Source organism: Entelurus aequoreus, linkage group LG21 (assembly GCF_033978785.1).
Source record: "Entelurus aequoreus isolate RoL-2023_Sb linkage group LG21, RoL_Eaeq_v1.1, whole genome shotgun sequence".
NCBI lineage: Eukaryota > Metazoa > Chordata > Actinopteri > Syngnathiformes > Syngnathidae > Entelurus > Entelurus aequoreus.
Genome location: NC_084751.1, coordinates 45,822,264 through 45,833,459, shown reverse-complemented (window position 1 = coordinate 45,833,459; position 11,196 = coordinate 45,822,264). Strand labels below are relative to the sequence as shown.

The window sequence follows — 11,196 nt, the reverse complement described above, 5'->3', positions numbered from 1 at the left end:
TATGTTGACCAGATGGGGAGCACTTCCAATTTTTACACACACTTGTTATTTCATATGTTGACCAGAGGGGGAGCACTTCAAATTTTGTACACACACTTGTTATTTCATATGTTGACCAAAGGGGGAGCACTTCAAATTTTGTACATACACTTGTTATTCCATATGTTGACCAGATGGGGAGCACTTCAAATTTGTACACACACTTGTTATTTGATATCTTGACCAGAGGGGGAGCACTTCAAATTTTGTACACGCACTTCTTATTTCATATGTTGACCAGAGGGGGAGCACTTCCAATTTTGTACATACACTTGTTATTTCATATGTTGACCAGATGGGGAGCACTTCCAATTTTTTCACACACTTGTTATTTCATATGTTGGCCAGAAGGGGCGCACTTCAAATTTTGTACACACACTTGTTATTTCATATGTTGACCAGAGGGGAAGCACTTCAAATTTTGTACACACACTTTTTATTTCATATGTTGACCAGAGGGGGAGCACTTCAAATTTGTACACACACTTGTTATTTCACATGTTGACCAGATGGGGAGCACTTCCAATTTTTTCACACACTTGTTATTTCATATGTTGGCCAGAGGGGGAGCACTTCAAATTTTGTACACACACTTGTTATTTCATATGTTGACCAGAGGGGGAGCACTTCAAATTTTGTACACACACTTGTTATTTCATTAATTAACCAGAGGGGGAGCACTTCAAATGTGTACACACACTTGTTATTTCATTTGTTGACCAGAGGGGGAGCACTTTTAAAAGCGACACACAGTCAATGTGAAAAATCCTTCCTTTTTGGGACCACCCTCATTTTGATAGATGTCACCAGCAGGGGGTGCAAATGAAACATTTTCTATTAGATGCAATGTTATTGGGACCATGATTTATGTCATCACTTGTTCACACCTCCTCATATGGAAGCTACTTTTCCTTCTTCATGTGTCAAGAAGGGTAGAAACACACACACACACACACACAGCACTTGTAACTGAGTCAGGACCCCCTCATATTTGAATTGATTGTGGACTCAGCCCTTCAGTCACATATCAGCCAGGCGCCGCATGTCCATTGCCGACAAGAACACATTTAGCCAGATTGTGTGAGTGTGTTTTACCACCCAGCTGAGGAGGGAGTTCTTCTTCTCCCCCCAATGAAAACCCCCCGAAGGGACTGAAGCAAAATCCAATCTAAAGCTGTCCCATTTCATTTATTTCATGGCTTTTACACTATAAATCGTGCTGTAATGGTGTGTGTCCTTTTAGAAGATGTGCGTGTTGCGCAATGACTACTAAGTATAGACTTGCTGGAAGGACGTGTGACCAAATGTTTGTTTTTTTTGTATTTTCTGTCAACCAAACAGCTCAGGATTTTTGGAAAGTAAAGCCATGTTATTGTGGGGAAAAACTCTAATTTAATGACAATTATTATTTACATTTATTGTATACTTCAGACTATAAGGCGCTCAAAATCCTTTCATTTTCTCAAAACTCGACAGTGCGCCTTATAACCCGGTGCGCCTGATGTACGGAATAATTCTGGTTGTGCTTACCGACCTCAAAGCTATTTTATTGGTACATGGTGTAATGGTAAGTGTGACCAGTAGATGGCAGCCACACATAAGCGATACGTGTAGACTGCAATATGATGACAGTCACACATAAGAGATATGTGTAGACTGCAATAAGATGGCAGTCACACATAAGAGATACGTGTAGACTGCTATATGATGGCAGTCACATATAAGAGATATGTGTAGACTGCAATAAGATGGCAGTCACACATAAGAGATACGTGTAGACTGCAATACGATGGCAGTCACACATAAGAGATACATGTAGACTGCAATATGATGGCAGTCACACAAAAGAGATTTGTGTCAACTGCAATATAATGGCAGTCACACATAAGAGATATGTGTAGACTGCAATATGATGGCAGTCACACATAAGAGATTTGTGTCGACTGCAATATGATGGCAGTCACACATAAGAGATACATGTAGACTGCAATATGATGGCAGTCACACATAAGAGATACGTGTAGACTTCAATATGATGGCAGTCACATATAAGAGATACGTGTCGACTGCCATATGATGGCAGTCACACATAAGAGATACGTGTAGACTGCAATATGATGGCAGTCACACATAAGAGATTTGTGTAGACTTCAATATGATGGCAGTCACACATAAGAGATACGTGTAGACTGCAATATGATGGCAGTCACACATAAGAGATACGTGTAGACTGCCATGTGATGGCAGTCACACATAAGCGATACTTGTAGACTGCAATATGATGGCAGTCACACATAAGAGATACGTGTAGACTGCAATATGATGGCAGTCACACATAAGCGATACGTGTAGACTGCAATATGATGGCAGTCACATATAAGAGATACGTGTAGGCCGCAATAAGATGGCAGTCGCACATAAGAGATACGTGTAGACTGCAATATGATGGCAGTCACACATAAGAGATACGTGTAGACTGCAATATGATGGCAGTCACACATAAAGATACGTGTAGACTGCAATATGATGGCAGTCACACATAAGAGATACGTGTAGACTGCAATATGATGGCAGTCACACATAAGAGATATGTGTAGACTGCAATATGATGGCAGTCACACATAAGATATTCGTGTCAACTGCAATATAATGGCAGTCACACATAAGAGATATGTGTAGACTGCAATATGATGGCAGTCACATGTAAGAGATATGTGTAGACTGCAATATGATGGCAGTCACACATAAGAGATACGTGTAGACTGCAATATGATGGCAGTCACACGTAAGAGATACGTGTAGACTGCAATATGATGGCAGTCACACATAAGAGATACGTGTAGACTGCAATATGATGGCAGTCACACATAAGAGATACGTGTAGACTGCAATATGATGGCAGTCACACATAAGAGATATGTGTAGACTGCAATATGACTTAAGTAAACAACACCAAAATGTTATATGTTCCATTGAAGATATAGAACATTGCACACGGCGCTCAAAAATCGATCAAAATGTTTTAGTAGGACTTTGGTAAGCTATGAAGCCACACCACTTGATGGATTGTACTGTGCTTCAACATAGGAGTATTATTATGGTGTGTGTATAAGGTAAGACATATTATCTGCCGTGGATTTTGTTTTTGTTTTTTTCATAAAGAAATACAATCATGTCATGTGTGCTTACGGACTGTATCCCTGCAGACTGTATTGATCTATATTGATATATAATGTATATATTGTGTTTTTTATGTTGATTTAATTTTATTTTTTTTAAATATATATATATATATATATATATATATATATATATATATATATATATATATATATATATATATATATATATATATATATATATATATATATATATATATATATATATATATATTTTTTTTTTTATTTTTTTATTTTTTTTTTTTTTTATTTTTTTTTTTTTTTCTTGTGCGGCCTGGTGGTTGGGGACCACTGATGTGGACCACAAGAAAAATATCATAATATGACTCCTTTAATGCGCCTTATAATCCGGTGTGCCTTTTGTATGAAAATAGACCTGAAAAGACCCGCTCATCGGCAGTGCACCCTATAGTCCGGTGCACCCTATAGTCCGGAAAATACGGTAGTATAAAATTATCCGACCCACTGGGATTTTTTTTTAACTGACCTAATTTATGGAAGCTTTTTCAGAAAGTTGCTTATTTTGCGTGATTTTATAAATTTGTTGTCAAACTTCATATCTTTTAGAATTTGTTATATAGGGAACAAATACACTGACTTGATTGGAAAAAAAGTATAAAAGTATAAAAAAATATATAATTGTGTATAAATTTAAAAAAAAAATACAAAAAAGTAAATATAATAATTATTCATGTATGATAATAATCATAGGTTGCCTTACTGTGGATAAATAAAGGTGGTGTACCCCAGGGGTCAATTCTTCTCGCCTTTGCTGTTAGGCATACTGCTGCTGTTCATGTAGTAAGTACACACACACGCACACACACACACACACACACACACACACACACACACACACACACACACACACACACACACACACACACACACACACGCACATTCTTGTATTTGTTACATTCTTGAGACCTTTGAAAAATGCCTACCTCTTTAGGACCACCCTTATAGATATAGATATATAAATGTTTGTATTTACAACATTGATAATATATACATACTATGCAAATATTAAAAATCTTGTTGTGAAAAATTAGTAGGAAAGGTCACAATTTCACAAGAAAAACGTAGAATTTTGCCAGTATTATAACAAAAGTCGTCATTTTACTCAACGCAAGTCAAAATTTTACAAGAAAAACTGAACATTTGGGCAATGTTATGATATAAGTTGGAATTTTACTCAATAACAGTCGCAACTTTACCTGAAAAGTTTACAATTTTGCCAATTTTATGAAAAGAGTCGTAATTTTACTCGACAAAAGTCACAATTTTATAAGAAAACTTTTTAAATTTTGAATTTGTCAATTCTGGGACCAAAACTCTTTTAGTGTGTATAAACAACCAGGAAAGACCTCAAGTTAGCATTATAAGAATAAATGAATGAAGTGATTCATGTGTATGTTTATGAGTGGGAAGAACATTTACCTGAGCAGGTAAATGACAAACAATGATACTTGACTGTAACTTACTTCATTGTGACACTTTAAAATGTATTATTGTTTAAGGATTAAAAAAAAAAAAACACTTCTGTCAGGTTCAAACACTGATGACATCTATTAAACAAGACAAGAAGCAAAGAATCAAACAGAGGCAGAAATAAATTTGGACTCAATTGAGGAGAAACGTGTCAACCTGTAACCTCTTACAGTGTCACCCACGCTCTGACGAAAAAGGTTTACGTCTCCTCCTTTATTTGGACACTCCCTGTTTACACAACAACATCTGCTTCCAAAGGAATGGGGAGTATGTAAACAGTCGTTGTTTTCCGTCACATTACCACAAAAGAAAAAGATGCCTTGGGCTTGGGCTGGTCCTGGCTTCAGCCTGGGCAGGTCTTCGATGACAATAGATAACCCCCCTCCCGTCTCCTCCCATCGTACACAATGGAATTTTCCAAGCCTTTGCTTGGTGCAACAAAGACAGCCTCTCGTCTGTTCATTGGGAACTCAGAACGGAAAGTTTTTTGATAATTTACATACAATGATACTTGACTGTAACTTCATTGTGACACTTTTAGATGTATTATTGTTTAAGGATAAATTTAAAAAAATCTGTCAGGTTCAAACACTGATGACATCTATTAAACAAGACAAGAAGCAAAGAATCAAACAGAGGCAGAATTAAATTTTGACTCAATTGAGGAGAAACGTGTCAACCTGTAACCTCTTACAGTGTCACCCACGCTCTGACGAAAAAGTTTTACGCATCCTCCTTTATTTGGACACTCCCTGTTTACACAACAACATCTGCTTCCAAAGGAATGGGGAGTATGTAAACAGTCCTTGTTTTCCGTCACATTAACACAAAAGAAAAAGATGCCTGGGGCTTGGGCTGGTCCTGGCTTCAGCCTGGGCAGGTCTTCGATGACAATAAATAACCCCCCTCCCGTCTCCTCCCATCGTACACAATGGAATTTTCCAAGCCTTTGCTTGGTGCAACAAAGACAGCCTCTCGTCTGTTCATTGGGAACTCAGAACGGAAAGTTTTTTGATAATTTACATACAATGATACTTGACTGTAACTTCATTGTGACACTTTTAGATGTATTATTGTTTAAGGATAAATTAAAAAAAATCTGTCAGGTTCAAACACTGATGACATCTATTAAACAAGACAAGAAGCAAAGAATCAAACAGAGGCAGAATTAAATTTTGACTCAATTGACGAGAAACGTGTCAACCTGTAACCTCTTACAGTGTCACCCACGCTCTGACGAAAAAGGTTTACGCCTTCCTTTATTTGGACACTCCCTGTTTACACGACAACATCTGCTTCCAAAGGAATGGGGAGTATGTAAACAGTCGTTGTTTTCCGTCACATTAACACAAAAGAAAAAGATGCCTTGGGCTTGGGCTGGTCTTCGATGACAATAGATAACCCCCTCCCGTCTCCTCCCATCGTACACAATGGAATTTTCCAAGCCTTTGCTTGGTGCAACAAACACAGCCTCTCGTCTGTTCATTGGGAAACTCAGAACGGAAAGTTTTTTGATCATTTACACACAATTTTTCTGACAACTTCTTCTTGACTTTTCTTCCAGATGTAAATGTCAAACTGCCCGAAGCAGAGGAGGACGAGGAGGAGGAGGAGGAGGAGGAGGAGGAGGCTGGATCTTTTGTTTTGTTTTTTTATCTCTTTTTGCACATGTTCCCGAGGACGCCGTGCATCGATCATTTCTGTCCATCACTCACTTACTTACTCGCCAAGATGACTCGGACGACGCCCCATGCAGCATTTTCAATCAACACAGATGTTCCCCAGAAGAGCTTTTTTCTTTCTTTCTTGCTTTCCCCCGCCCCCCCGTCCCCCCCGTCCCCCCCGTCCCCCCCGTCCCCCCGGCCGTGGTCATCTTCATCAGCAGCCAGAATAGGAGCAGCGCTGACAAACAGAACCTGCTGGCTTTATTGAGCCACCACTGACTGATTTGTTTGGCTGGCAACTGCATCCACTCCTTTTTCGGCCTTCTTTTGGGCCCCTTTTTTGGTGAAAACACACACACACACACACACACACACACACACACACACACACAGTCAACTATGTGTTTGTCACCGTGACCCATACAGCTACACAGTCATGCCAAAGACTCAATGACACCTCCCCACCCCCCTGCAGAAAAACGACCTGCTTCGTTAAAAGCTTTGATTTGAACCCCCGCAGCTCTTTTTATTTATCTCCACCCCCCCCAATCAAAGAAGTCACACAATTAATCAATCCGTGTCCACCTCCACCCTAAATTCACACCTGGATAGTCGGACTAACACTTTGCCTTATTCCCATCATTTGCTTTGTATTCAGCGACAGCCAAGAAGGACTTGGATTGTAAAAAGATAAATATATCTATATATGTAATAAAATCTACAACTGCCCAACTATTTGTTTGGACTTTGAGAACAAAGACGAGGCTGTTTTTCCGAGGCACTGATGGCTGTTAAAAAAAAAACAACACAAAAAAACAACAACATTTTGCTTTGTGACGCCTTCACACCCATAGGAAATGTCTTTTTGCAGTTTCCAATAGCCAAGACCTGTTGGTATTATGTTATTCAGACACGTTCTGATGTGTTTTTTTGCTGTTTATATATATATATATATATATATATATATATATATATATATATATATATATATATATATATATATATATATATATATATATATATATATATATATATATATATATATATATATATATATATATATATATATATATATAGTACAGGCCAAAAGTTTGGACACATTTTCTCATTCGATGCATTCTCTTTATTTCCATGACTATTTACATTGTACATGGTCCCATCAAAACTAGGAATGAACACATGTGGAGTTATGTACTTAAAGGCCTACTGAAATTATTCAAACGGGGATAGCAGATCCATTCTAAGTGTCGTACTTGATCATTCCGCGATATTGCCATATTTTTGCTGAAAGGATTTAGTAGAGAACGTCGACGATAAAGTTCGCAACTTTTGGTCGCTGATAAAAAAAAAAGCCTTGCCTGTACCGGAAGTAGCGTGACGTCGCAGGTTGTGGAGCGCCTCACATTTCCCCGTTGTTTACACCAGCAGCGAGAGCGATTCGGACCGAGAAATCGACGTTTACCCCATTAATTTGAGCGATGATGAAAGATTTGTGGATGAGGAACGTGAGAGTGAAGGACTAGAGTGCAGTGCAGGACGTATCTTTTTTCGCTCTGACCGTAACTTAGGTACAAGCTGGCTCATTGGATTCCACACTTTCTCCTTTTTCTATTGTGGATGACGGATTTGTATTTTAAACCACCTGGGATACTATATCCTCTTGAAAATGAGAGTTGAGAACGCGAAATGGACATTCACAGTGACTTTTATCTCCACGACAATACATCGGCGAAGCACTTTAGCTACGGAGCTAACGTGATAGCATCGGGCTTAACTGCAGATAGAAAACGAAATAAATAAGCCCCTGACTGGAAGGATAGACAGAAGATCAACAATACTATTAAACCATGGACATGTAACTACACGGTTAATGCTGTGCCGCCTGTCGAAGCCTAGCAATGCTGTTGCTAACGACGCCATTGAAGCCAACTTAGCTACGGGACCTCGTCAGAGCTATGATAAAAACATTAGCGCTCCACCTACGCCAGCCCTCATCTGCTCATCAACACCCGTGCTCACCTGCGTTCCAGCGATCGACGGCGCGACGAAGGACTTCACCCGATCATCGATGCGGTCGGCGGCTAGCGGCGGATAGCGCGTCTGCTATCCAAGTCAAAGTCCTCCTGGTTGTGTTGCTGCAGCCAGCCGCTAATACACCGATCCCACCTACAACTTTCTTCTTTGCAGTCTCCATTGTTCATTAAACAAATTGCAAAAGATTCACCAACACAGATGTCCAGAATACTGTGGAATTTTGCGATGAAAACCGAGCTTTTCGTATTGTGATACAGTGTGTCCGAATACTTCCGTTTCAACCATCGACGTCACGCGCATACGTCATCATACATAGACGTTTTCAAGCGGAAGTGTGGCGGGAAATGTAAAATGTCACTTTATAAGTTAACCCGGCCGTATTGGCATGTGTTGCAATGTTAAGATTTCATCATTGGTATATAAACTATCAGACTGCGTGGTCGCTAGTAGTGGCTTTCAGTAGGCCTTTAACAAAAAAATAACTGAAAACATGTTTTATATTCTACTTTCTTCTAAAATAGCCACCCTTTGCTCTGATTACTTTTTCGCACACTCTTGGCATTCTCTCCATGAGCTGCAAGAGGTAGTCACCTGAAATTATAGAGTGTGTCCACCCTGAGATGGGTAGGTCGTGAGTTCAAAGTCATACCGAAGACTATAAAAATGGGAGCCATTACCTCCCTGCTTGGCACTCAGCATCAAGGGTGGGAATTGGGGGTTAAATCACCAAAAAATTATTCCCGGGCGCGGCCACCGCTGCTGCTCACTGCTCCCTTCACCTCCCAGGGGGTGATCAAGGGGATGGGTCAAAATGCAGAGGACAAATTTCACCACACCTAGTGTGTGTGTGACAATCATTGGTACTTTAACTTTTCTTTAAATAGTTTTCACTTCAGGTGCGCTTGAAGCTCATCAAGAGAATGCCAGGAGTGTGCATCTCAGCAAAAGGTGGCTATTTTGAAGAAACTAGAATATAAAACATGTTTTAAATTAAATGGGTTGTACTTGTATGGCACTTTTCTACCTTCAAGGTACTCAAAGCGCTTTGACACTATTTCCACATTCACCCAATGATGGCGGGAGCTGCCAGGCAAGGCCCTAACCACCATCAGGAGCAAGGGTGAAGTGTCTTGCTCAAGGACACAACGGACGTGACGAGGTTGGTAGAAGGTGGGGATTGAGCCAGGAACCCTCAGGTTGCTGGCACGCCTTCCGTTTTCAGTTATTTCACCTTTTTTTCCCCCCACATGTGTTCATTCATAGTTTGGGTGTGACAATCTACAATGTAAATAGTCATGAAAATAAAGAAAACACCTTGAATGAGAAGGTGTGTCCAAACTTTTGGCCTGTACATATATATATATATATATATATATATATATATATATATATATATATATATATATATATATATATATATATATATATATATATATATATATATATATATATATATATATATATATATATATATATATATATATATATATATATATATAATGTGGATGAATAATAACAAAAAACCCACACATTTAGGATTTTAGTTGTTTTTTTCTGGCTTTTTTAAATCTCTCATGGTGGCTTAATTTTTCTGATCCTATTTTGTAAACTATGATATGTAACTTTAACATTGATCAAAAGGTTTATTATTTAATAATAATAATAATAATGATGATGATGATGATGATAATAATGTATGTATTAGCAGTAGAATGTCGTAACCTGTACCTGGGGTCTTTTTTATAGCTGTATATACGATGACAGGTTTCAACCATTAAATGTGACCATTTCACAATGAACCACGACGCACTGGCTCTCTTTTTTACCCTTCTGTATATATATATATATATATATATATATATATATATATATATATATATATATATATATATATATATATATATATATATATATATATATATATATATATATATATATATATACATATATATATATATATATATATATATATATATATATATATATATATATATATATATATATATATATATATATATATATATATATATATATATATATATATTCTACTGTTGCCGAATAGCATTATTTTAGTTTTACTGTTTTTATATTTGTATTACTCTTGTATTATATTTGTTTTACTCTTTTTATATTTGTATTAACTTCCGTGTGTTGTCTCCTGAACAAAACGCTGTTGTGTCGTCCACGAATAACACTAACTTTAAATCTTTTGTAAATTTACAAATGTCATTTGTATAGAGACTGAACAATGTTGGTCGTAGTATTGATCCCTGGGGTACACCACAGGATTTGTTTGTTTATATAAATAATAAGTGTCTTGTGATTGACCCCGTCTCTCAACATACATCGGCTGGGATAGGCTCCAGCTCCCCTGTAGCACTCAACCGGATGAAGAGTAGACAAATGAATGGAGGATTATTGGTCGCCATGTTGGTAAATCTAAACAGCTCTTTTGTAGCACGCTTTCTTTCCTCAGTCTGACAAGTTCTGACAGGCCGATGGATGGAGGACAAATCGATACACCATCTCACAGCTGTCAGCTGGAGTTCTCAGTGTGTGTGTGTGTGTGTGTGTTCTTGTATTTCTACCCTTCTTGAGACAAGAAGAAGGAAAAGTATCTTCCATATGAGGAGGTGTGAACAAGTGATGACATAAATCATGGTCCCAATAACATTGCATCTAATAGACAATGTCTCATTTGCACCCCCTGCTGGTGACATCTATCAAAATGAGGAGGGATTTTTCACATTGAATGTGAGTCGCTTTCAAAAGTGCTCCCCCTCTGGTCA

At 38.1% G+C, this 11,196-nt stretch overlaps 1 protein-coding gene across 1 annotated transcript in view; it reads left to right on the top strand.

Moving 5' to 3' along the window:
- Positions 1–6,543, top strand: part of LOC133638626 (ciliary neurotrophic factor receptor subunit alpha-like) — a 322,030-nt gene extending 315,487 nt beyond the window's left edge. Inside the window, exon 9 of the mRNA XM_062031417.1 lies at positions 6,274–6,543. Within this exon, the coding sequence (XP_061887401.1) occupies position 6,274 (1 nt within the window). The 3' untranslated portion in view covers positions 6,275–6,543. The remainder of the gene's footprint in view (positions 1–6,273) is intronic.
- Positions 6,544–11,196: the final 4,653 nt, after the last annotated feature.